This window comes from Capsicum annuum, chromosome 11 (assembly GCF_002878395.1).
Source record: "Capsicum annuum cultivar UCD-10X-F1 chromosome 11, UCD10Xv1.1, whole genome shotgun sequence".
Lineage (NCBI taxonomy): Eukaryota > Viridiplantae > Streptophyta > Magnoliopsida > Solanales > Solanaceae > Capsicum > Capsicum annuum.
Genome location: NC_061121.1, coordinates 213,780,446 through 213,808,327, shown reverse-complemented (window position 1 = coordinate 213,808,327; position 27,882 = coordinate 213,780,446). Strand labels below are relative to the sequence as shown.

Below are 27,882 nucleotides of genomic sequence, written 5' to 3'. Positions count from 1 at the left end.
TGATTCCTTAGTGGTGGTGAACTCCTACAACTCATCACTTCATACATCGACCATAGATGCAGCCTTACTTCAGACTTGAATAATTAAGTGTGCTTCCGACCATGGACATTTTTCATCTGCTGATGTTAATGCTTTTCTATCAGTTATATTTTCTTCATTGCTGTTTTTCCTTTTCATTCTGTACTTTGATTTACTTCACTTGAGTCGAGCATCTTTCAAAAACAATCTCCCTACCTCCACGACATACGGGTAAGATACACTCTACCCTTCTTAAATTAGGAGTGTGCATCGATTGATTCGGTTTGATTTTATGTATTATCAATTTGATTTACAGTTATCGATTTTTAAATATGTTAAACCAATAATCAAACCAATAAGATTTTATCAATTTTTAGTCTTTAATGCTTCGATTTTCGATTTAACCGATAAGAAAATATGCATAAAATAGAAACAGTAGCAACTAACAAGAAAAGAAACGAAATCTTAGTTGCAGCAAAAATCCTACATGTGTTTTATTTTACAAGAATCTTCAATCTTGAATAGATTTATAGAAATAAAAGAGAAATATATAATAGGTTAGATATACATACATACATGCATGCATACATACATACATACATACATACATAGGGTTAAAATGTAATTTGAAATATTCTTATTAGGTTATCGATTTACCCAATAACCCAACAATAATAAACCAATAACATTTTTATCGATTCGATTTATTGATCGGTTCGATTTTTGCAAACCCCTATCTTAAATCCTACAATAGTGGGTATTTTGTTTGTTTCTTTTCACCAAGATGAAAATTAAAAATAGTTGTTGCCTTTGCGGAGAAGCTATTTTTCTCAGCTTATGTTACTACTTAAAAGTACTTTTTTTTAAAGCTATCAAACACCTGAATTATCAAAGTAACCACTTTTGTCATCCCAAAACTTGGCCAAACAGACTAATAGTCGAGAGAAACCATGAACCAAAGAAAAAAGTTTGCCTCATTTTTTCTGGAATATATACATGTAGATGACAAAGCAAACAACATCCCTTCAGTCACATATAAGAACTGCAATTTCTAGATACCGGTATGGCAGTTAAAAAGAACAGAGACTGCAAAATGGATCCAACGGCATTGTAAATCCACCAACTTGAACTACATATACGACCAAGTGAATCTTCGTTTACAAGTCAATCATCTTTAGTTAGTCAACTCATGGAATTTACACCTAAAAAAGATATGACCGGGGGAGTTAAGATTGAATGACAAAGGGAAGTCCGAGGGTTCAGAGAAAAAAATCTTACCAACACGCCTATAGGGCTATACATTGGACAAGGTAACTTTGCTTCTGGAGCTCAATGCATCATTTCACTAACGAAATTAATAACGTTGTTGTGACCTGCATTATGTAGAGATTGGTGAGGATTGTCAGTAATAGTAACTAGCAAGTAGCAAGCAACAGATAATCGAATGGCATTTTATGGAACGGTGGACTAAATTTGGAGACCGTGAACTTATGCAATTGAAGGATAATATAACTCTTACAGGGAGAACGGATAAAATGTGCTAGACAGGAACTTTAGAGATTCCAACTTCCAATCAATAGACAAAACATTGGGCTCTTGCTATTTGTCATCAAGATGGCATTCTTATAGTTTCTTTTCCATGTGAACTAAAATTGAATCGCATACAGTGCTTGAACTTTTTCTAGGAAATGATTTGTTTCTTCCTTTCGTCTTTTTTTTTTTTGTTTTGTTATTATGGATATCTACGTGAAATGATCCATCAAAACAGAAATAATGCTACTATCCCGAACATCACCAGCAACAAACAAAAAGGAAGTATCCCAAATCAGACCTTGCCAACTTATTGAATGTATCTCTGGCCCTGGCATTTCCACTCCATCGTCATTAAGCAATGAAATCCCAGAAGAAGTTACGTTGAAAGGGAATGCAAGAGGCGGAGATAGTGGAGATTTTGCTAATTTTATGAACCTTTGACCTGAAAGACAGGAAGAGAGCATCAGCAACTCCTTCATTCAACGATGTTAATCAGCTCTACTCAAGAATAAGAAATTTAAAGTCAAGAAAAACTGTAAGCTCTATCTAGATGCTCCAAATGTATCATTCCCAGAAGTTACGAACCACAGTAATAGTTATCAGTTCAAGCAGAGAAACCAAAGATTGAGGATCAAATTATATCTTCAGGAATAGGCTAAGTAAGAAATATAAAAATTGAGAGCATAAATGTGCATGAGGTCACTTCAAACGAAGGTGCAGAGATTCACAAGAAAGATCCTCTTATACCCAAAATTCTACTGTCGAGCAAAGTTATCACAACAACATACCAAGTGTATTCCCACAAAGTGGGGTCTGGGGAGAGTAGTGTACGCAGTCCATACCACTACCTCAGATGAAGTAGAGAGGTTGTTTCCAATAGACCCACGGCACAGGATGTCGAGCAAAGTTATCTCAACTCTAATAAATAACTTGTATAAACTGACTTGAAAACAAAAAACAAAAAGAAATGGCAATGGAAGTATTTGTCCTACATGTACAAATCCAAATGGAGCAGATCTTCATCCGGGGTATAGCATAAACCTAAGAGGATGAAACAGATCCATTCAATGCAAGATGGCACCTATCGCACGAAAAATAATAACTTTGCCAACTATCTTTGCCTCCATATCTTACATTTTCTTCCCCAAAAGTTCCACAGGTAGGAATAATGATACAAGTCACTTTTTTTTTAATTGATAGACAATGATACAAGTCACCCACTATGTACAGTTTAACTGATTAAGAAGATTCTTCCAGTTACACACCCATGGATTGTTAACTGTGTTACAAATAAATTCAGGAAAATCAGCTAACTTAGCCTAATTATCAGGTGCTGGCTTTTGGCCTATGCTCGGAGTAACAATGTCCTAGAGAATACAATGATATAAAGTCAATTGAAAAGACTGATTTTGACCACCATCCAATTGTACACCAATCACCTCCTCTTCCTCGCATAATCCTTCTGAAGTACTTTTCCAGATGCCAAAAATCTAGAAGAGCATGTATCGGTTGATGACCAACAAACAAAAATGTAATAACAGTATTTTCTTAGTCTAGCTACTTTTATGGGTTACGACATAAGCAGATTGATGACACTTCAGAACCAAAAGTGAGCTCAAATGTGAGTTTCAAGTTTTAACACCACAAAAATGCAATTTTCCTAAACAAAAATCCAGGATACCAATTCGGAGAAAAGAAGATCTAACCTGATTTTGATTCAAATATAAGACGAATACTAACAGCATGAGCCCAGTGGATCCCTAAAGCGGCAACAAGATGAGAATCAGGTTTTGTGGCAGCTTCTGGACCTTCACCTTTGTTCTTGTCTGAAGAGGAAGTCCTACATCATCTTTTGTGCAACAATACCTCATATTTCAACAAGTAATAGCATCCCATGTCCCACACACTGTTAAATTAGAGAGAAGGTATAGAATGTAATTGTAAAGCTTGCTTATTCTGAAAATTTGGTCAAATTACATATTCTACCACCCTCCCGCGTGCCTAGGGCTGGATATTTGGGGCATAGACAACATAAAATGGACGCCCAGCAGTGGGTAAACCAAGAATAAGAATAGAAATGTGTCTACATCTGATACCATATTAAGGAAATACTCAACCAGCATAAGCTAGCTCATAAGGTGATGATACCCAAGATTATATAAGGAGACAACAACTCACTTTCTCAATCAACATGAGACTAACAATGTCCAAAAGTAATACAACGGGTAGAACCAGTTGCTTATAGACTATAATTTCCCCAAAGATTCTCAGCTACAGAGGAAGCAGTGAGGGAAGATTGGAAGGTAATTAAATCTTAGTCTCCGGAGTTCCATTGAGCTAGAGTATGCTTGAGGGTCAGGCATGATTCCAAAGGCTGAAGGAATGTAATGAGCAGGGAGTAGATTTTCTAAAGGAAAACTAAATTTAAATTGGGAATTTACTAGATGACACCGTTTAGCTAAGAATATGGTAACTTCATTTTAGACGGGGCAGAATAGTAGTAGGGGTGACTTGGTGAGGTAGCGGAGATCTATGGCCAGGATGAACCGACTGAAGGCCCAGACTGTTCAGCTTATTCTATATATGCACGAACTCTCCAAAAATGTTGCCGCACCCGTGTCGGATCCTTCAAAAATACACAATTTTTTGGAGGATCTGACACGCACCCCAAGAAATTTTTGAAGAGTCCGAGCAACTTAGGACAAACAAGAGAGGAATCAACAACATACCCAGTATATTCCCACAAAGTGGGGTCTAGGGAAGTTAAGAGCTTATGAGTCCGTACCACCACCTCAAAGGTGAGGTAGAAGGTTGTTTCCCATATACCCCCCCGCTCAAGAGGAGTCAGTTACGGAATTTGGTAAATACCAAACCTGAAATTCACTATCTCCTATCTATACTACTTCTCCTTCTCTCATTCTCCTTACTTCTTCTTTACCGAGTTCTATGTGGTGGATATCGGTGGAAACTCAAGGATGGGTAGCCAATATCTAGTTTCCTAAACTCCAGTTTTTCCTAGAAATTTTGAGCTTGAGACTATTGCAATCTAGTTTCATTCTGGAGATTAATGAATCTAAATTAAAACAATTACCCATTAATTTCAGGAAGAACCCGCAAGCATGCCTTAGTGAAATGGAATCAAGCATATTATGACAGCAATGATCCTTTCTGTTGTTCAAAATGTATATCTTTGTTTTAGAAAAAAAAAAAAGCTTCCATCATTATTAATACTAGCAAAGACTGATACTACCACAATACCTTGGAAAGAATAGTGGGAAATTTCATCACGACTTTGAGATCTCACTTGGTTGGTCACCACTACAGGAATTCGTGAAAATTCTGCAACTGATCTGAAAATGGCAAAAGAAACAGCATCAGATTAGGCAAAACACTAATCACTAGCTTGGTACAGGAGAAGAAGAAAGAGATACTTCCTAGGTTCTAATTCAAAAAGACAATGTTCTCACTTAATAAATGATATATGCCAACCCAATGAATGTTGTCTCTGAGGTCCTTGTACACCTTCTCTGGAAAGAGTGAAAAGTTCATGAGTATCACAATGGTGAAAAAGATAAAATGTGGAGAACAGTATAACAGCATTGAGTTTTCAGAGGATTATTAAACCTATGCTGCACATAACATGGAATCACACCAACTGCAAAGAGCGGATTCTGAGTACTACGTGTCAAAGCTTTATTTTTGCATGATCAAAGAAATTATAAAATATACCCCCAACAGAAGCATGCTACCATGAATTCCAGACACTAATGTATAAGGACCCAAAATTTCACATTGAGAAGGATTACATAAATTTTCATTGAATCTGATACCTCACAACACATTATTCTTATATACAACCTAAAAGCACTCAGACAGCTAAAAATCAGCACGGATCAGCTCAAATGTTATCGGTACTATCAAGATTTTCACAATTTTCTCAAGTGGAAACTGGGGAAACTTTATAGTTCCAGTACAAGTACATGTCAAGCAATTACACAGGAAAAGTGAAAAAAGGAATTACCCTGAAAGAAGAGCAGCCATGCTGTCAATGATCAGCAACTTCACACTGTGTTGAAATAGTGAAACTTTGATTTTCTGCAAGCTGACAGAAACACATAGACAGTAATTCGTAAAACTAAAAACTTCAATACTTACTCAACTTCGACAAGATCAAAATGAAAGCTAGATTTTGGTTGACAGAGAAATAAGAGGCTGTTTCAGATAGCAGTTAATGCTGGCCACAATTAAGGATGTGATGTTCAGCTGGGCTTTCAAAAGAAGGAAAGGAATGCATAGAAGATGGAATGTGGCTGCTTTGGCTCTAATGTGAGTACTGGAGGGAAAGGTATAGGAGAGCTTTTGAAGGAGCAGAAAACGATTTTGTATAGATGAGGGATTGTCTTTCATTTTTAGTTAACTTTTGATGCGTCGTTGACTATGTGCCACTACAAAGAACCACACTTTTGATTACATTTTCTACTTTTTCTACACGGGGGTTTTCTTAACGCCAAAATGGATTACTCCCTCTGTATTTTCTTTTTTAGCTTATCCCAGAAAGAACGTCACCTTTCTAATTTTTATAATTCCCCTTTTGTCCTTAATGAAATGATTTACAGCCACACAAATGTCTAAGGTTTAGGCCACAAATTTTAAAAGTATTCCTTTCTTTCTTAAACTTTGTCCCTAGTCAAACGATGTCGCACAAAACGGGATGGAAGGAGTATTACTTTATAGAAAAAGAGGCTGTCTTGAACAACAGTAATATTAAACAGAGCGAGAGAGAGATTATAACATAGGAACTAAACTAAATAAGTGCATTATGAACTTAATATACATTGGTTGTTGGATGTTTGGTTGATTTTGTAAAATTGGAGACATATGGGCTTTAATACAATATTATATCTGACAATCAGATTTATTTTTTCATTCCAACCTTATTCTTTTTGAAAATTGGAGATTTATGGGCTTTAATACAATATTATATCTTACTATAAGATTTATTTTTTCATTCCAACCTTATTCTTTTTTAACTTTTTCCAACATTATCTTGGATTGAACCTCTCACATCATAAGCAAGATATCTGCTGAACTATCTCTTTATTGACAATACTATCTTCCCCCGGTATTGGATAATACTGATTTGTGGAACTGATACCGGATGCCATAAAGCGTACTAAATAGCCAACAATCCTATCTAACTCAAAGAAGGGTTTCAAAACTAAACACCAAGGACCCTTAACAAAAGATAATGTTAAATGTATCAAACAGAATCCAACTCTTTTATCTTGATCCACGTTCAAAAGATTGAACGCAGTATTAGAGGATAAAGGCGAGGACAAGAAGTTACATAGGCTAGCCAAGACTAGGGAGGGAAGGCCCATGACCTTGACCAAGTGAAGTGCGTGAAGGGTGAGGACGGCAGAGTATTGGTGGAGGATGTATTCATTAGGAGGAGATGACAGCCATACTTTCATAAACTCTTGAATGGAGTGAGGGACAAAGATATCGTGTTGGGGGACTTGGAGAACTCAGAGAGACGTCCAGATTAGGATTATTATAGGTGTATAAAAGTTGAGGAATTTAAGGATGCTATTTGTAAGATGTGTTAGGGTAGAACAACTAAGCCCGATGAGATTCCGGTAGACTTTGGATGAGCACGTGTAGAGCAAGTATGGAGTGGTTGACTGAGTTGTTTAATGTCATTTTCAGTACGTCGACGATGCCCGAAGCTTGGAGATGGAGTACGGCGATTCCTTTGTATAAGAACAAGGGTGACATTCAGCATTGCAACAACTATAGGGGAGTTAAGTTATTAAGCCACACTATGAAGATTTGGGAAAGAGTAGTGGAGTTGAGGTTGAGAAGGATCGTGACTATTTTCGAGAATCAGTTCAAATATATATCAGGTCACATGACTATAGAAGCCATTTATCTCGTAAGGAGGCTGGTGGAGCAGTATAGGAAGAGGAAAGACTTACACATAGTGTTCATCAATCTAGAGAAGGCTTACGATAAAGTTCCCATATAGGTTCTATAGAGGTACTTGGAGGCTAATGGTGACACTAGGTCGATTAGCGACATGTACAATGGAGCCAAGACTCGTGTAAAAACTGTAGGAGGAGACCCAGGGCACTTTCACGTATTGATGGGGTTGCACCAGGGTTCGACACTTAGCCCGTTTTTATTTTCCTTGATGATGGATGTATTGACATGAAGATTCAAAGTAAGGTTCCATGGTGTGCGTTATTTGCAATTACGTTGTTTTGATCGATGAGACCCGCAAAGGATTTAGTGCTAAGTTGGAGGTTTGAAGACAGACCTTAAAGTCTAAAGGGTTTAGGCTGAGCAGGATACAACAACAACAACAAACCCAGTATATTCCCACATAGTGGGGTCTGGGGAGGGTAGAGTGTACGCAGTCCATATCACTACCTCAAAAGAGGTAGAGAGGCTGTTTCCGATAGACCCTCGGCTCAAGTGGATGAACAGGATAAAACTGAATATTTGGAGTGCAAGTTCTGTGAGGTGACGCATGAGGCTGAAGCTTGATACTCAGCCCATTCAGAAAAGAGATAGTTTCAAGTATCTTGGGTCTATGATCCAAGAAAATGGATAGATTGATGAGGATGTCATTCACCGTATTGGTGCAGGGTGGATGAAATGAAGGCTCGCATCTTGTGTGATAAGAAGGTGCCTCCTAATCTACAGAGTGACAATTAGACCAGCTATGTTGTCTGGGGCAGAGTGTTGGCGAGTCAAGAACTCTCACACCTAAAAGATGAAGGTGACGGAGATGAGGATGGTACGATGGATGTATGGATTTACTAGCAGAAAGAGGATTAGAAATAAAGGAATCCGAGACAAGGTAGGAGTGACTTTAGTAAAGATACGATGCGAAAAACGAGGTTGAAATAGTTCGGGCATGTGATGAGGAGGTGCACGGATGCGCCAGGTGGAGGTGTGAAAAGTTGGCTATGGATGGATTTAGCCGAGGTAGAGGCAAATCGAAGAAGTATTGGAGGGAGGTGATTAGACATGATATGGAGCAGTTACAGCTTACCGAGGACATGACCCTAGATAGAAAGGTATGGAGGAAGAATTAGGGTAGAAGGTTAGTAAGAGGGAGTGCGTCCTTGCTAGGAGAAAGGAGTGCTTTGTTGAGTTATTTGTGCTAATAGTCGTAATGTCATGCTTGTAGTGTCTTCCTTTTAGAGTTTTGATGGTGTTTATGGATTTCCAATAAATCGATTGTCGTATTACTGTGTGATAATTTTGTTTATGTTATTACGTGAAAGTTTTTACTACCTATAGTTTCTTGTGCTTATATATGATATCTTAGAGTTTTTTTGGTCGTGAGCCGAGGTCTATCGGAAATAACCTCTCTACCTAACCTCTGAGGTAGTGGTATGGATTGCGTACACTTTACCCTCCCCACACCTCACTTTGTGAAAATATACTGGGTATGTTGTTGTAAATATATTCATCTTTCTATTTCAGAAAAAAAAATGCATCTTATTTTATTTTTTATCATCCTCTTATTTCCGTAAAAAGCAATTCTCAGTATTGAAAAACTAATATCAACGCATATCATCCATTAAATTGTTTTCTTTTGTCATTTTTTATTTCATTTTAAGAGTTGTGCATTCTGTCTTAATAAACTATGCATGTTCGCTTTCCCAGCAGCAGCTTCTTCCTTTGCTCTTTTTGTGGATATCTAGTTGCAGCTCTAATTCCCTATAAGATATATTTATGAGAATATGGACTTCTAGTTCAGGGTGAGCAGAAGCAAGACAGAGTATGTGGAATGCAAGTTTAATGACGTGAGGCGGGAGAATGAGGTAGTAGTGAAGCTGGAATCACAGGAGGTAGGTAAGAGGGAGAGTTTCAAGTATCTCGGGTCCATGATCCAGAGTAACGGTGAGATTGACGAGGATGTCTCGCACCGTATTGGGGCGGGATGGATGAAGTGGAAGCTCGCGTCGGGGGTGCTGTGTGATAAGAAGGTGCCGCCTAAGCTTAAAGGCAAATTCTACAGGGCGGTAGTCCGTCCAGCCATGTTGTATGGAGCGGAGTGTTGGCCAGTGAAGAACTCCCACATCCAAAAGATGAGGGTGGCAGAAATGCGGATGTTGCGCTGAATGTGTGGGCTGATTAGAGGGGATAGAGTTCGGAATGAGAACATCCGGGAGAAGGTTGGTGTGACACCAGTGGAGTGCAAGATGCGGGAAGCCCGATTGAGATGGTTCGGACACGTGAAGAGGAGTGGCATGGATGCCCCGGTCCATAGGTGTGAGAGGCTAGCGTTGGATGGTTTTAAGCGGGGTAGGGGTAGGCCGAAGAAGTACTGGGGTGAGGTGATTAGGCGAGACATGGACAGTTACAGCTCACCGAGGACATGACCCTAGATAGGAAGGTCTGGAGGACGCGAATCAGGGCAGAGAACTAGGGCCAGCCTGAGTCGCTAGTGTAGGGAACTAGGTGGTGGGGGTTTATTCCTGTTAGGAGTCCGTGTCCCATGTTTTATTATGAATCTGTGTGTTTTCCTTTGTTTTAGATTACTTATGGGTGCCGTATTTATGTTATGTAATCTTGTAACCTTGTGCTGTGCTTTACTATGTGTTTGTGTGGTACCGCGTGTCTTGAGCCGGGGGTCTATCGGAAACAGCCTTTCTACTTCTTCAGAGGTAGAGGTATGGACTGCGTACATCCTACCCCCCAGACCCCACCAGGTGGGAATACACTGGGCTTGTTGTTGTTGTTGTTGTTGTAGTTTTACCAGTAAGGTATACACGGTCATGAACATCATTCACCAAGCATATTATATTCCAATAGCATTTCCTCCCAACCATCTAATCGATTGTATTAAACTATGTAATTTCTTTGGACCTTTCATCCTAATTTTCAATTGAAGTGATTGAAATGGTAGAGGTCTTTCGGAAACAGCCTTTCTACTTCATCAGAGGTAGAGGTATGGACTGCGTACATCTTACCCCCCCCAGACCCCACTAAGTGGGAATACACTGGGTTTGTTGTTGTTGTTTGTTGTGATTGAAATGGTAAGGCCAATAAGGAAGAAGAAGACGAACAAAAAACTATTTCAATTCCTTCCATTAATCCATACTCCTTCCAACATTATAATCCAGAATCTAGATATTCGTGAATTCAGTATTGCATCAAGAGCAAGAACAGCACATAGTTAAAGTTGCAACAAACCTATCAGTAAATTCAGAAAGTGATGTTGGCCTTAGAACCATGATCCTTCCAGCCATCTGCAACATCAAGGAGAACATCCTCACTAAACTCTTCAACCCAACACGTTAAATAGAAAATACTAAAGGGTGCATGCATCACCATCAACATATGTCAAAAGATTTATTACACTACATGCTCTGGCATAGTTGACTTGCAAAACTAAGAAAATGCCCAACTCTTTAACTATTTTCACTTTCTTCGTCATTTTGTTTCAGACACACAGAGTGAGTTAAATCATAAGATATACTTGAACATGGAAGAAACACGTCTATAGAGATCTGCAAGCCGAACATTCAAGGAAAAAAGTCAACTTAGAAATGGTCATGGTTATCGATGCACCAACAACAAGAAGCCCAGTGTATTCCCACACAGTGGGGTCTGACGAGGGTAAAATGTACGCGGTCCATACCGCTACCCCCCGCTACCCCCGAAGAAGTAGAGAGGTTGTTTCCGATAGACCCCCGTATCAAGATTAAAAAAAAAAGTCGTACTGAAACATGAAGCAGGATAGCAGGATGGGTGGCTTAACGGAAGTAAAGAATCAGAAATAGTAAAGTAGAACTCAGAGCAATACAGGATAGGGGAACTAAGAGCCATAAGCTATAAGAAATAAGAAAAACGAAATCTGGAATAGGGTACCCGCCTAGTAGTAACCTACACTCACAGACCAAAGTCACCCACCACACCCAGTCTCTCCTCACTAGCGGCTCCTACCTATCAACACAGTCCTACAATTACTAACCCGGCTAAACAGGGACTCTCCTAATTACTTGCTACAACCCATGTACTCACCCTAGCCTTCTACCCTTATCTGCGACCTCCACGCCTTCCTATCTAGGGTCATGTCCTCGGTAAGTTGAAGCTGCTCCATGTCATGTCTAATCACTCCCATCCAGTATTTCTTCGGCCTCCCTCTACTCCTCCTGAAGCCATCCAAGGCTAACCTCTCACACCTGCGAACTGGGGCATCCGCACCCCTCCTCATCACATGCCCAAACCATCTCAGCCTTCATTCCCGCATCTTGTCCTCCACCGAAGCCACTCCCACCTTCTCCCGAACAATCTCATTCCTAACTCTATCCCCTCTTGTAAGCCCACACATCCATCACAACATTCTCATTTCCGCCACCTTCAATTTTTGAATATGGGAGTTCTTGACAGGCCAACACTCCGCTCCATACAACATGGCTGGACGGACTATCACTCTATAGAATTTGCCTTTTAAGCCTAAGGGGCACCTTCCTATCACACAACACTCCAGAGGCGAGCCTCCACTTCATCCAACCAGCACCAATACGATTAGAGACATCCTCGTCAATCTCACCATTCCCCTGAATCATAGACCCAAGATACTTAAAACTACTATCCTTCTTACATACAACTTGGGAATCCAACCTCACCACCACTTCGTCTTCCTGCCTTAAGTCACTAAACTTGCACTCCAAATACTCCGTCTTAGACCTACTCAACCTGAACCCCTTAGATTCTAGGGTTTGCCTCCATACCTCCAATTTTTCATTCACACCCCCGGCGTCTCATCAATCAACACTACATCATCTGCAAATAACATACACCAAGGCACTTCACCTTGAATACTCTGCGTCAACACGTCCATCACCAGCGCAAATAGGAACGGACTAAGAGTCGAACCTTGATGCAACCTTGTCTCGACTGAAAAGTGCGCTGAGTCTCCTCCCGCCGTTTGCACCCGAGTCTTCCCTTCATCGTACATGTCCTTAATAGCTCTAGTGTACGCCACCGGAACCCTTTTCACCTCCAAGCATCTCCAAAGAACCTCCCTAGGGACTTTGTCATAAGCCTTCTCCAGGTCGATGAACACCATGTGCAAATCCCTCTTTCTTTCCCCATATTGCTCCACTAATCTCCTCACCAGGTGGACTGCCTCTGTCATCGAGCGACTAGGCATAAAACCAAACTGATTCTCCAAAATGGACACAATCCTCCTCAATCTCCGCTCAACCACCCTCTCTTTAATCTTCATAGAATGACTCAACAACTTAATACCCCTATAGTTGTTGCAACTTTGAATATCCCTCTTGTTTTTATATAACGGAATCATCATACTCCACCTCCAGGCCTTAGGCATTCTCGCAGTCTTGAAAATATCGTTAAACAAATCAGTCAACCACCTTAAGCCTTCCCCACCCACAAACTTCCAAAAATCCACTGGAATCACGTCGGGCCCCGTCGCCCTACCCCTCCCCATCCTACGATTAGCCTCTCTGACCTCTTCCACCTTAAAATGTCTACAGTAACTGAAATCACGACTCTCCTTCGAATGCTCCAGCTCTCCTAACTCAATGCCTTTTTCCCCTTTCTCATTCAAAAGTCTATGAAAATACTCCTGTCATCTCCTCTTAATGTGAACATCCTCCACCAAAACTCTACCATCCTCCCCCTTAATGCACTTCACTTAGTCGAGGTCACAACCCTTCCGCTCCCTAGCCTTAGTAAGCCTATACAACCTCTTTTCCCCGCCTTTCTCCTCTAACCCCGCATACAAGCTCTCAAAAGTTGTTGTCTTACCATCCGTACTTGCTAACTTAGCCTACTTCTTTGCCACTTTGTAAACCTCCCTATTCACCCGCTTCTTCTCTTCATCTTTACTCTCAATCAACTTAACATACGCCCCCTTCTTAATCTCTACTTTCTTCTTAACTTCTTCATTCCACCACCAGTCCCTCTTATGCCTTCCTGCCCGCCCCCTCGAAATACCCAACACTTCTCTAGCAATCTCCGAGATGCAGCTGGTAGCCTTATCTCAGAGTGAACATTAGAGCTTCCTGTCGATGCACCAAGTTATAGAAATAAAGGAGATCTAGAACGTGCATCCTACCATGACCATTTCATGACTCACTTCCAGAATGAAGTTAGTCAAAGGGGAAAACCAAATTATTTGGGAAAGGGAATCTATTTGAATTAATTAATCATAGACTTGTTAATATATAAAACAGCTCTGGCGAGATTCACAGACTTCATTGGAACAACCAATACCACCACAAATATGCCTGAGTCTCAAACAAGTTGGAGTTGATGAATCCTCATAATATAGACTTCATTTAAAATTGATTTAAAAACTTTCTTGTTCAATGTTGTTGTTCCAGAGTACTTGGTCTGAATCCTCATAATATAGACTTCATTTAAAATTGATTTAAAAACTTTCTTGTTCAATGTTGTTGTTCCAGAGTACTTGGTCATAGGTGCAGCGGGTGATCCCTCTGCATTTAAGGAAATATGAAAGAAAGCACTAGACAATATGCTGCATACCTCCTGTGCCATCCCTTCAGTGTGAAATACTTCTGGGAAGCTATTAAATCCTATTTCTATCAACCTGGAAAGACACTTAAGAAATAGAAAGGTCACTATTTCCACTAAACATAACAACCTTAGTACCAAAAGCCTGAAACTTACCTCCTTGAACTAAATTTGGATTCTGTATCGATATAAATTACAGAACCATCTAAGCCACCATAACTCGAAGGAAGAGAAGCTAATAATGAAAGCTTCAAGCAGAACTGCAATTTAAGACAGACTAAGCTCAATTAAAAATATACAAAAGGAAAACAAGCAGTTTAAAAGCAAGGAAACACAAAGCACTATTATGGGAACATATACTAGTGGCTGATAAAAAATATTAACATGTGTCGATACATATACTCCAACTAGCATTCCTTTTCAACTTGCAATCACCACAACAAATAGAACCTGAAAAACTCCAAGCAACCCAAAGTTCCAACAAGCCACCAAATACGAAAAGAACTCCAGGAAACAAGTTTTTTTTAAGTTAGAAGCAGATAATCGTGCCTGGGTTTTACCAATGCCTGCTGGACCCACTAACTCTGTCACAACACCAAAAGGAATTCCACCACACAAAGCATTGTCAAGTCCTTTTAGAGAAGTTGGAAGATGGCCAGCCATGTTCTCATTTTGACGACGCTGTTCCAACAATGAAAGTGCCTAAAGTCACAGAAGAGCAGGGGGAGGAAGTCAATTTGCATCTCTTCTTGAAGAAATCAGCTACATATTCTACCTTTATACACCTACAGTCTGGTATGGAGGGCATGTCATTTCACTGATGTGAGCCACCGCTGATGTTACTACAGCTAAATCCACATCTAGCAATTCCATCAACTCAAATTCTGTCAATGAAAATACATCCTGAGACAATAGAACAAACATAGTCAATGTGTCATGAAGTTAATAAGGTTCAAAACGGTAACATAACGATTGATTCCCTCACTTGTTTGTTCCAGGTGGGATCTGTGCTGCAGTTAAACCAGGGTGCTAAATTATAAGGGAAAAGAAGACACATATGCACTCTTGACAGATGGTTGAAACCATCAGTAATCTATCTGAAGACTTATTTCCCGCACTCGCCCATGATCAATGTTTTTCCTCACCCTACTCTGGCACCTATTGATGTACAGAAACAAAAACTTGCAAAAAAACAGAGTAAGATAAGGTTCTCCATAAATGAACTTTTCCCTTTTTTGATATCATCCCGCGCACTCAGCATAGACAGTTCCACACATTCCTTGGGAAACTTCTCAGTGCTTATCAGGACATTGGACAGATTGTCGCGTAAAAAAATAGGAAAGCAATTTCTTGTTTTATATAGCTATTGATTGCCTTGAGAGTTAAGAGTGCATAAAATGTTTTCCGGTTGACATCTTTTAACACCTCAGCTACCATATCAACAAGAAAATAATCACTAGTTTTTCACTTCAATTACCTCTACCAATAATGAATACCATTACCCTACACACTATGTTGCTTGGACTCTCCAAAAATGCACTATGCACCTTCATCTAAAATACAATATTCCCACCTCCCCACACACACACGCACAACCCCCCTCTCAACAATTACAGTTTTATGAATTTCTAGAAACACCAAAATATTGAATTTCCATCATCTCTTCATAGTGATTTCATAGTAAAACTACTCACTGAGTGTTATAGTGGCACCTCAAGATGTGTTAATAGAGACTCTACCCTTAGTAGTCCTTTGGACATGCGATTTGAAATCATGATTAAAAATCAGTGTTTGGACATGCAATTTGAGATTATGATTTGAAATCTCAAATTCTCCAAAAAGGAGGATTTGAGATTTTAAATTGTGATTTTATGTTCTGCTAAAGAATAACTAGATACTACAATTGTTAACTAGTGGATCATTATAAATTTACGTGTATTTAAAAGTTTGTAAAAGCAAACATCTATTTATAAAATGAACCTGGGGATACGCGATTTATCAATGCAGCGCCTTAAGATATTCTGGCATCTTAATTATAAATCGTGGTTTACTAATTTGATAACATTGTATAAGAGTTGGACAAATTTATTTGTTTTCACAACTTGTGGAATTTTCATGTTTATGAGAAAAAATACAATTTAAGAATAGTTTATTTGGCTAAACTTCTAAAATTAACTTATTTTGAAAAACGTTTTTCAAAAAGTACTTGAAATGAAAAGCAGTTTGTGTTTCATAGATAAATATTAAAAATATAATTTGTGTTTAGCCAAACTTTTCCAAAGCTATTTTTTTAAGTTCTGAAATCAGTTTCTGCTACTCCTATAAGTACTTATTTTCTCTCTTCGCTAAATACCTTAATAATTTTCTAAATAAGCAGTTTTAACCTCCCAAAATCTTAATCAAATAGTTATCCAAACTGCAAGTTCAAACAAAATTTGTAACTTTAAATTAATTATCCAAAAGGGACCTTAGAAATATCAAATCTTTAAACATACATTTGAAGAACCGGAAAAAAAAAAATACCTTGGCAGTAATAAGGTTACGAGCAGCAAAAATATTGGCTATGGATTTTGGAAGACCCATTTCGCTTACCATCTTATTCGCCATTTACCATCAAATGCTTTGGTCACTCTTCTTTCCACTGCTCTATGACCTTATGTTTATTCCATTTTATTTCTCTCATAAATAATTGTTGTCTTTGCTTTTTGGCTTAATACATTATTACTCTCCGCTTTTATTTATCACATTTTAATTTGATATCGTTATTAAAAAAATCATTATTAATATAATTATTTTAGTATTGTACCCCTATTAATGAATGTTTGTCGCACTATGTTTTGAAATTAGTTTAAAGAATAAGCATTTAATGTTAAAAGATAAATATGTCAATGACAAGTAAAAATAAAAATTCAATTAGAAAATAAGTAACAAATTATTTTAAATATCTCATTTAGATATTCAAATTAATAACTTGTTTGATCAAACTTATAAAATCAGTTTATACTGAAAAATTCTTATTTCAAAATTGTTATTCGAAAAACATTTTTTATGAGAACAGTTTGTGTTTGAACAATAAATTCAAAAGGTACTTTTGAGCAGCAATTAAAGTTTGACCAGGTTTTTTAAAAGTGTATTTCAAATAAGTATCTTCGTAAGAATTATTATTTTTTAATTTTGATTAATAGCTTCTACTACACAATAGAAACACTTATTTACCTTAAAAATACGATCAAATATCTCATTTTTTTTAAAAAAACACTTTTAAGAAAACCTAAGCACTTCTGAAAAAAAAAAGGATAGGTCTAATAGGCTATAAGTCTTATTTTAATTGAATATCTTAATTTCTGAAGTGTTTCAATTAGGTATTTATTCAATTTTTGGGGAAAATGTGTGGACACAAACATGATGCACTTAACACGAAATCAACCAATTCCAGGAGTTGTACTCGAGGAACAAAGTAGCTATTCAGGGATCTAGTCCGAGAAGATAGCCAAGATAGAGAGAATTAAGAAAAGAAGAAGTGAAATGTTATTATCATGAATGAATCAATATGTGGTATTACAAGTTGGTATTTATAGTAGTTGTATCTATTCTTAGCTAACTACCAACTAATTCTGTAACTAAAAGATAGACTTTGACTGCTTTTGTGAACTTTTCACTGTGCAACTGAATTCTTACTAACTAACTAATAACAACTTGCAACTTGCCACTTGCATCAATACCCTTTCCATAAGAGCAGACTTATTTTCAAGGCTGGAAGGAGGGTAACCTATGTTGGACATCGGTGAGGAATTTCCAAGTGACCTAGTTAGCATCAATGTCAGTCTACTTGATAAGTGCCTGGGCAACAACCTCGTTGCCTCTCCTCATCATTCTTCTTTCCAGTACATCTTCAGGCAATGGATAATAAGGGTTGGAGAGATGAAAGACATGTGGATGATTGATGACTGGAGTAACCTCATGACACCTCTTTAACTGAAATGTATAAAAGGTGTGATAAATTAAGGAATCAACTAGTAACAACAACTTGTAAGCTACCACCCCTACCTTAGCAACAATGGGGTAAGGTTCATAATATTTAGCAGATAGTTTATTATAAGGTCTCACAGTAATAGAAATCTGTTTATAGGGCTGTAGTTTTAAGTAGACCTAATCTCTAACCTCAAAGCTTTTCTCCGACCTGTGCTTCTCAGCTAACGATTCCATTCTCCAGTGTTCCCTCTGTATATGAAATTTCAAAAGGCATATAATAGCCTATGTTGCAGCTAAGGACCAATCAACCATCTCCATTGATGACTCTTCTACCAAATAAGGAAGATGAATAAGAATCTTTTAACCATAAATCACTTTATATGAAGAGCATTTAATAGAAGAGTGATAAGTAGTATTATACCTTTATTCAGCTAGGGGTAAATAATGAGGTCGGTCTTTAGGAATATCAAAGCAAAGACATCTCAAGTAAGTTTCCAAGGACTATTTAATACTTCAATTTATCCATCAGTTTGAGGATGGCAACTGGTACTTCTTTGCAATTGAACTCTTTGTAACGTGAACAACTCTTGCTAGAAATTATTAAGAAATATTGGATCCCTATCACTGGTTATAGTAGTAGGCATGCCATGGAGAATGAATACATTATCCAAGAAACTTTGAGCTACTAACTGTGTAGTGTATAGGTGTTACAAACTCATATAGTTCCCATAATTACTCAACATATCCACCAACACCAAAATTACCTCTTTTCCCTGAACTTTAGGTAACCCTTCAATGAAATCTAGGCATATATTAGTCCATACACCCTCAGGAATGAGTAGTGGTTGTGAAAGACCAGGATATGCAGCAGCATCATACTTATTTCTCTAACAGACATCACATTTATTGATAAAGTCTTTAACATCCTGAGCAAGTGACTTCCAGTAGATTAAATATTTAACCTCTTAATAGTAGTGTCCACACTATAATATCCTCCTTAGCTAGAAGAATGACACAGCTCAATGATACTTTTCCTCAACTCTTGATCTGCTCCAACCACTAATCTACCTTTCCATCTGAGTTGATCATGAAACCAAGTGAAGAACTTAAAAGGTTGATTCCATGGTTTAGTAATCAATAGTTGCAATAAAATATTAGTAGATCAAAAATCCTTGATCTTGTCATATAAAAGGTCATTAGGATTGGGGATGGAGATAGCCGGTAATTCAGAAGTAGGCATTCTAGACAAGGCATCTACAACCTTGTTAACCATACCCTTTTTGTATTCAATAGAGAAATCAAAAAGACATAAGCTTGGAAATGCCAGCAATTTAAAAATTAGTGTAGATATATTCCAACAAATGCTTTAGTGCTTTCTAATCAGTTTTGATAATAATGGAATTATTCATCAGATAATATGACAACTTAGAGATAGCAAAGATAGGAGCAAGTAATTTCCCATCATACACAAATATTAATTGATGTTTTGGAGCTAATGATTTACTAATATAAGCTATAGAGTGTCCCTGTTGCATTAGAACAACCCTAATACCTATTCCACTTGCATCAGTCTCAACCACAAATGGCTTTGAGTAATCAGGCATGGCCAAGACAGGAATAGAGATCAAAGATTGCTTCAGTTTTTCAAAAGTTGTAGTACATTCTTTACTCCAACCAAATTTTTCCTTCTTAAGTAGATCATGCATGGGTCTACATATTAAGCCAAACCCCATGTAGTAGCCAGCAAGGCCTAAGAAACCCCTCAGTTGTTTGATATTTTTAGACAAATCCAATTAGGCACTGTAATGATCTTTTTGGATCAGTAGACACACCTTTTGCACTAATAAAATAGCCTATATACTCCACCTTAGGCACCCCAAATGCACATTTAGACATTTTAACATATAATTGAAGCTTCAGTATCAGATCAAATACCTCATTGACATGCTCAATGTGATCAGTCATGGATTTTATATAGATAAGGATGTCATCAAAGAAAACCAAAACTGTTTTCCTTAGTAATGGTCTAAATACTACGTTCATGAGGTTTTGGAAGGAAAGGGGGCATTGGTTAACCTAAAAGGAATTAACAGAAATTCATAGTGTCATTCATGAGTTTTAAATACAATATTGTAAGCATCCTTATCATACCTTTTTAGTCGATGATATCCATCTCTAAGATCAAATCTTCTATAATAGGTATTGGAAACTTATCCTTAATTGTTAATTGGTTACCTCTCTATAATCAATACATAGCCTTCAGCTCCCCCCTTTTCTTACCAACTAGCACCACAAAATAAGCATAAGGACTTTGTCATGTTGTATCATACCATGATCTAATATTTTTTGTACAAGCTTCTCTATAATGTCCTTTTTTACTCCTTGATATCTATAAGGTCTCTTGTTAACGGGATATACAGACTCCACTAATGAAATTCTATGATAAATTGGCCTTTATATGGTAGGTAATTAAAATATGATGTTGTACTGTTCAATTAAAATTGACAAGTCAAGTGGAATTAAATTACCTTGATCAACAAAATATTGTAACACTGACATCCTTATTCTATATCAATCAATAAGGACACCATAAAGAATTGAGATGTTTCATATTCTATTCTGTTAACTGCCTTTGTTCTTATTATTTTAAGAGGTTGACTAGCCCCCTTCAATATATGTTTCTTACCCTTATATCTGAATTCTATGGTCTTGTTCTGAAAATCAAATAAGATTCTGCCTAAAGTGTTCAACCATTGCACTCCAAAAATAATGTCTACATTCCCCATTGGTAATAATAAAAAATCAAATTTAAATGTGGTTCCTTGCAATAACCACTACAGATTCTTGCATACTAAAGCAGTTTGTACCCTTGTACCATCAGCAACACTGACTGCCTGAGCCAGAACTGTACTTTGTTTGCACCCTAATGTAAGAACCTTAAAATTTTAATCAATTTATTTTTTACCTTCCCATGTTTGAAATATCAATTTTTCACTTAAATTGTGTTTAGGGATGTTAAAAGGGTCTTAAGGAAAGTTTTAGAATTTTTGAAAAGGGTTTGAGGTCATTTTTGAACATTAAGACAGTAAGCCTCTGTGTTTTCATCGTGTCATAAAGGTTATCCTCTGCGACATTGACATGGCATGAAGGATAACCTCCGGGATATTGGCATGCCATGCCAAGGCATAATGTTTGTGCAGTTTTGTTTTATTTACTTGGGGTGAGGAGTGAGTGGTTTTGGGTCTTTTCACCCTTGTATGACTCTTAAACATAAAATAAGCTTATCTCATTCAGTTTTAAAAGATCAAATTACTCTTTTTCACTCTCAAAACCCAAAACCCAAGAACATTCAAAGGTTTCACTGTACATTGATCACCCTGCTCCAAACATCAAATTAATTACAAATTCTCATGTGTTTTAGGCATGTACCTCTTTTCCAAACTTTAATTTTACATTAAGGCAGTAATTAAATGAATTTTCATGTGATTTAAGTGGTGGATTTTAAAATTAGATTGAGGGATTTTGGTTGTTATTGATTTAATTACTTGTCCTATGCTTTGAATTAATTAATCATGTTTTAAATTGGTGTTTTTAGGACTGAATTGGTACTTTAATTAAATGGTTAGAATAGGGAACATGGGTTTCACCAAATTGGATGAATTTTGGCTTAGAATTGTATGAACCTCAACCAACTTTATGAATTTGGTTTAAATTATGAAAAATTATACGGTTTAACTTGCTTTGAACTTACGTTGCATTAATGGATAACTGGTTATTTAAATGGATTTGGATAGACTTGGTGTCCATGGATTAGATTTTAATGAAACTTGGGGAGTTAATATGTAAATTGATTTGGCTGTGTGATTTAGCTTGCAAGCATATTGGTATAACGATACCAAGTGGTTAATTCCTTAATGAATGACTCCCGGGTTAATCGTTGGAATTATATGTGTAAATAGTTTTAATTTGGGCTTAAAGGGGGTTTTCTAGCTTGTTATGGAAAGTGGAGGTCCCGGAGGGACCGATATTGGAAATCACGCTTGCCGGTGTAAGGGTCTTTGTGGCTGTTTGCATGGTTCACACATTATATAAATATTTTGGAATGGTTGAAGCCTCGGTGGCTTTAGCCCTTTCTCGATTTTTTCTGATTCGTGCGGCTAACATGCAATGGGGCCCTTCTTGTGGGAGAAGCCGGACCCATATACCCTGTGGGTATTTTTAGGACTGTTAAAGCTACACTGTCTAGGTTAATGTTTTAAATCTCATGATTAAACCTTGATTTTGATCCCATCATCTTATATATGTAAATATGAATGTGTGTATATGGTTTTTCAACGGTTTGGACTGATTTGATTATGGCATTATTTATCCTTTCCCTGAGTTACAGGCTAGCACTTACCCCGCTAACCGTCCCTGAAAACTGTATTGTTTTATAATGTAGGGCCTGAAGGCAGTTCTTTTACCTCTGTGCAGCGTTAGAGGATTAGCACGTGCGTCAAGTAGCTGTGAAATGGTGAGCCTCCATCTTTTGGAAGGCTTTATCATTTTCATATTCTTTTATTTTGACTGAGTACTTTTGGATTCTTTTAGTCATAGTCGAGGGCATGTCCCGACCTATTTGTTATTCTAGTTTAGAGGCTATTATGGATAAATATCGGTTGGTTAGTTTTTTTTTTACTCTTAGTGTTATTGAGTTACTTATTCATTTTCTTATTTTTGTTTAGTTAGCTTCTGCATTGTTATTATTACTACTATTATGCTCTTGAGGTTGGGTTAATGGGGTGGTCTCCGGTCCATGATGACTTGAGATACCCGTCACGACCAGGCACTGGTTCGGGTTATGATAATCTTGATATCAAAGAATTATTTAGAGTCGTTGGGTATCCACAGATCCGTGTTGAGTAGAGTCTTTTTTCTGGTTGTATAGCGTGCCACACTTATAAGAGGAGGCTACAAGACATTTAGGAATGTTTTTCTTTTCCCGTGTTCGCTGTAGAGTCTAGTATTATGAAACTTCTCTAACTTTTAGCTTTCTCGCATTTCAGATCATACATTTTCAAAGATCTGATGTTTATAGAAACTCTGCTAGGAGCTCTGTGTCCTACCTGAGGACAATATTGAGGGGAATCGCCCTGTGTATAGAGTGCAAACTCGGTCAAGGATCCCTACTCCTGATTCTGATACTCTATATGGAGTTCCACTATCCCTACTAGTCTTTCTCGGGCTTCTTGGGCTGGTGATATGTATGATCAGTTGCCTCAGGGGTATATCTCTAATGCAGAGTTCTGTCAATCTATTCACTTGCTTACTCAGTTGGTGAGAGCTCAATCTCATTAGCCAGATCGAGTTGCTTCTATTGCTCATTCATCTAAGTTCACTCGAGTTGGACAATTTATAAGGTTGAATTCCCCAACCTTTACAGGCTCAAAGGCTGAGGAGAGTCCTCAAGGGTTTACGGATGAGATGGAAAAGATTTTTAGAGTGATGTATGCTACTGATTCTAAAGGTGTAGAGTCTGCTGCATATCGGCTGAAAAATATAGCTTATCAGTGGTTTGGAAGTGGGAGAATTTGAAGGGTAATGATGTGGAGTCGGCATTATGGGATGAGTTTTTGGGGGCGTTTCTCGACCACTTCTTTCCTCAGGAGCTAAGGAAAGCTAAGGCAGAGGAGTTTGTTAATATGAAGTAAGGTAAGATGATGTGAAGAAATGTACATTAAAATTTCAGTATCTATCTCATTATGCTCCAGAGTTGGCGTCTAACCAGAGATCCTACATGAAAAAGTTTGATTCTGGGTTATCCTGAGACTTGGTATTAGAGTATAAGGCTGCAATATTGAACTATAATATGAATATCTCCAAACTTGTAGTTTATATGCAGCATATTAAGGATGTAAAGAAGAAATGAAGAGAGGTCGGGGAGAGGCAGAACAAGAAATTCAGGTGCTCAGAGTAGATGGGGGTCAGCAGAATAGTGGGAGCGATGATAGATAGTAGATCAAGAAGAAGATTTGGGAAGTTTGTATTCATCCGCTAGTGCCTCTTATCTTAAGCCTGTGGGCGATCGTCGTTCTTAGGCTAGCAGTTGTTCAAGGCACAGGGTGCCCAGTCTCAGGCTAGTGAAGCCAAGTCAGTCCTACCTTATCCTCATATTCATTTTTATAGGCGCTTCATCGGGGTTATTATGGGAAGGGGAGGAATTGGTGTTATAACTGTGGTTATCTTAGTTACATGCAGCGGAACTGTCCTTCAACCAAGGTTGCTATGGGAGCTAATAAAGTTCTGGTTGCCACATCTTCAGCTCTTGCGCAAAGAGTGCTACTTCTGGTACCGACACTGGTCAAAATCGCCTCTATACACTTGTTACTCACCAGGAATTTGAGGTATCTATAGATGTTTTTAAAGGTATATTACAACTTTTCTCTCATAATGTGTATCATTTGCTTTATTCGGGGTCTACCCTTTCTTATGTGACCCCTTATGTGGATGTGTATTATGGTTTTGATCCCCAAAGTATTTTCGACCTCTTTTCTGTGTCTACCTCAGTGGGTTATTTTATTATGGCTAGAAAAATTTGAAGAGTTATGTGGTGTCTATCTTTCATATGGAGACATTGATGGACTCGATAGAGTTGGATATAGTGGATTTTGAGGTTATGTTGGGGATGAATTGGCTTCATCCGTGCTTATTTCTCTAGATTGTAGGACCCGAAAGGTCAGTTTTCATTTTCCTAATGAGCCGGTATTAGAATGGGAAGAGAGTTATTCAGCGCCTAAAGGGAGGTTTATTTCCTATCTTATAGCTCATAAATTGGTTTTAAAGGAGTGTTTATATCATTTAATTTGGGTTAGGGATTCCGACTCTAAAAGTCCTTCATTGCAATCTGTCCCTATGTTTAGTAAGTTTTCTAAAGTATTTCCCGATGATCTTTCTAAAATTCCTCCCAACAGGAAAATAGACTTTGGGATTGGTCTTCTACCGGATACTCATCCTATTTCTATTCCTCCTTATAGGATGGCTCCGACTAAATTAAAGGAGCAATATAAAGATCTTCTTGATAAAGGTTTCATTCATCCTAGTATTTCTCTATGGGGTGCTCCTATGCTTTTTGTGCAAAAGAAAGATGGGTCTCTTCGGATGTGTATAGCCTACCGTCAGTTGAATAAGGTGACAGTGAAGAATAAGTACCCGTCTTCCTAGGATTGATGATCTTTTTTACCGGCTTTAGGGTGCTAGGCTTATCTACGATTAATATATGTTCGGGCTATCATTAATTGAAAATTTGAGAGGTTGATATTCCCAAGACTACTTTCTGAACCTGGTGTGGTCACTATGAGTTTCTGGTTATGTCTTTTGGGTTAACTATTGCTCAGACTGTGTTTATGGATCTTATGAACTAGTTGTTTAGACAATTTTTGGATATGTTTGTGATAGTGTTTATTGGTGATATCTTGGTATATTCTAAGAGTGAGGCAGATCATGCCAATTACCTTCGAATTGTGTTGTAGACCCTTAAGAATCAAAAGTTGTATGCTAAGTTTTCTAAGTTCGAGTTTTGGTTGGATATTGTGACTTTTCTTGGTCATGTTGTTTATAGGGAGGGGATGGTGAAGAAGTGGCCCAGACCCACGACTCCGATCGACATTAGGAGTTTTTTGGGCTTGGCTAGGTATTATGGGAGGTTTGTGGAGAGTTTCTCGGCTATTGCTACTCCATTGACTAGACTAACTCAAAAGAATGTAAAAATTTTATTGTCCAATGCTTGTGAGGGTAGTTTTGAAAAGTTGAAGGATAAGCTGACTTCTGCACCAATTTTCACCCTACACAAGGGTGCTAATGGTTTTATTGTGTTCTATGATGCATCCCATATGGGACTAGGCTATATGTTTATGAAGCATGATAAGGTTGTGGCCTACGCTTCTAGACAACTTAAGGTTCATAAAAGAAACTATCCAACTCATGATTTAGAGTTAGCGGTTGTGGTTTATGTGTTAAATTTTTGGTGCCAATATCTGTATGGGGTACATGTGGATATCTATTTTGATCACTAGAGCTTGCAGTATGTGTTCATTCAGAGTGAGTTGAATCTTAGGCAGAGGTCGTGGCTCAAATTGCTTAAAGATTACAACATGAGCTTGCACTATCATCCAGGTAAAGCTAATGTTGTTATTGATGCTCTTAGCAGGTTGTCTATGGGAAGCTTATCCCAATTTGATGATGAGAAAAGAGAATTAGTGAAGGATACTCATAGATTAGCTAACTTGGGATTTCGTCTTTGGGACTTTTAAGATGGGGGAGTTATTGTTCAGAAAGTGGTCAAGTCATCTATTGGTGTTGAGGTGAAGGATAAACAGGCTTTGGATCCCATACTTATGCAGATTAGAGATGATGTAGATCAATAAAAGGTTATGGCTTTTGAGACTGGGGGAGATAGTACTCTGAGGTACCAAGATAGGTTGTGTGTTCCTGATGTTACTGGGCTGCGAGAAAGGATTTTGATTGAGGATCATAAGTCCCGATATATAGTTTATCCGAGTATGACTAAAATGTACCACGGCTTAAAAAAGATCTATTGGTAAAACAATATGAAGAGTGATATAGCAAATTCAGTGGCTAAGTGTATGGTTTGTCAGCAAGTAAAGGTTGAGCACTTGAGGCCTGGTAGCTTATCTTAAGCAATAGAGTTACCAATGTGGAAGTGGGAGATGATTAATATAGATTTCATTATAGTTCTTTTGTGGTCTCGCAATTAATATGATTTGATTTGGGCCATTGTGGATAGAATGACTAAGTCCGCTCACTTCTTGTCTGTGAGAACCAACTACTCAGGAGAGAATTATGCTAGGTTGTTCATTCAGGAGATCGTGAAGTTGCATGGTGCACAATGTCCATTATTTCTGACTAAGGTACACAATTTTATCTCACTTTTGGCATTTATTTCAAAAAGGTTTGGGTACACAGGTGAACCTTAACACTGCTTTCCACCCTCAAATAGATGGGTAAGCGAAATAGACTATTCAGACCTTGGAGGATATATTAAGGGCTTATGTGATTGATTTTAAGGGTAGTTGGATTGATCATTTGCCTCTTACTGAGTTTGTGTATAGTAATAGTTATCATTTGAGCATTTAGATGGCTCCTTTTGAGGCTCTTTATGGTAGGAGGTGTAGGTATCCTATTGGGTGGTTTAAAGTTAGTGAGACTAGGTTGTATAGTCCTTACTTGGTTCACCAAGCCACAGAGAAGGTAAAAGTGATTAGAGAAAGACTTAAGACTGCTCAAAGTCGCCAAAAGTCTTATGCGGATATGAGGCAAAGAGAGTTGGAGTTTGAAGTAAATGATTGGGTATTCTTGAAGGTGTCTCCTCTAAAAGGATTTGTGAGATTTGGGAAGAAGGTGAAGCTCAGTCCCTATTACATTGGCCCATATCAGGTCTTAAGAAGAATTAAGAACGTTGTTTATGAGTTTTACTTGCCTGTGTGTTTGGGTTCTTTTCATCCCGTATTTCATGTATCTTTGCTAAAAAAGTGTGTGGGTGATTCTTCCTTGATAGTTCCTGCTGAGGATATTGGTGTGATGGATTTCTTGTCTTTTGAGAAAGTCCCTATAGAGATATTGGATAGGTAAGTTTATAGGTTGAGGACCAAAGATGTGGCTTCGGTAAAAGTGCCTTGAAGGAATCAAAAGGTAGAAGAGTTTACACGGGAAACTGAGGAAGATATAAAGGTCAAATACCCATTCTTGTTCTCGGGGTTGAATGAAAGTGGTTAAGATATGAGTTTCATTTTCCTCTTATCATTTTTTGAGTTTGTCATTGGATTCTGGTGTATT

The 27,882-nt window shown here is 37.9% G+C and overlaps 1 protein-coding gene across 13 annotated transcripts; it reads right to left on the bottom strand.

Moving 5' to 3' along the window:
- Positions 1 to 969: 969 nt before the first annotated feature.
- On the bottom strand, positions 970 to 16,770 carry LOC107847748 (DNA repair protein RAD51 homolog 2). 13 transcript variants are annotated; one of them, XR_007046996.1, is made up of 13 exons: positions 16,603 to 16,761; positions 14,869 to 14,982; positions 14,629 to 14,781; positions 14,236 to 14,339; positions 14,092 to 14,155; positions 10,765 to 10,820; positions 5,573 to 5,653; positions 5,019 to 5,078; positions 4,810 to 4,901; positions 3,258 to 3,377; positions 1,850 to 1,993; positions 1,297 to 1,391; positions 970 to 1,220 (listed from the first exon to the last, which is right to left on the bottom strand). XR_007046996.1 is itself a non-coding variant. In XM_047399207.1 (13 exons), the coding sequence occupies exons 1-12, from the start codon at positions 16,684 to 16,686 to the stop codon at positions 1,348 to 1,350; spliced, it is 1,116 nt and encodes a 371-aa protein (XP_047255163.1). In that variant the 5' UTR covers positions 16,687 to 16,761; the 3' UTR covers positions 970 to 1,223; positions 1,316 to 1,347. The 13 variants fall into 13 exon arrangements, 10 of the variants coding, with proteins under 10 accessions (XP_047255163.1, XP_047255165.1, XP_047255168.1 ...); XR_007046997.1 differs by having other exon boundaries at positions 970 to 1,223; positions 1,316 to 1,391; positions 3,258 to 3,400; positions 16,603 to 16,760; XM_047399207.1 differs by having other exon boundaries at positions 970 to 1,223; positions 1,316 to 1,391.
- Between the last annotated feature and the right edge of the window lie 11,112 nt (positions 16,771 to 27,882).

Coding starts and splice junctions, on each gene's coding strand:
- LOC107847748 (XM_047399206.1), bottom strand. CDS start 16,686: ATGGCGAATAAGATGGTAAGCGAAATGGGTCTTCCAAAATCCATAGCC. Junction 14,156..14,235: donor TCCAAATTTAGTTCAAGGAG/GTAAGTTTCAGG, acceptor GTGTCTTTCCAG/GTTGATAGAAATAGGATTTA. Junction 3,378..4,809: donor TTCCCACTATTCTTTCCAAG/GTATTGTGGTAG, acceptor CTTCCTCTTCAG/ACAAGAACAAAGGTGAAGGT.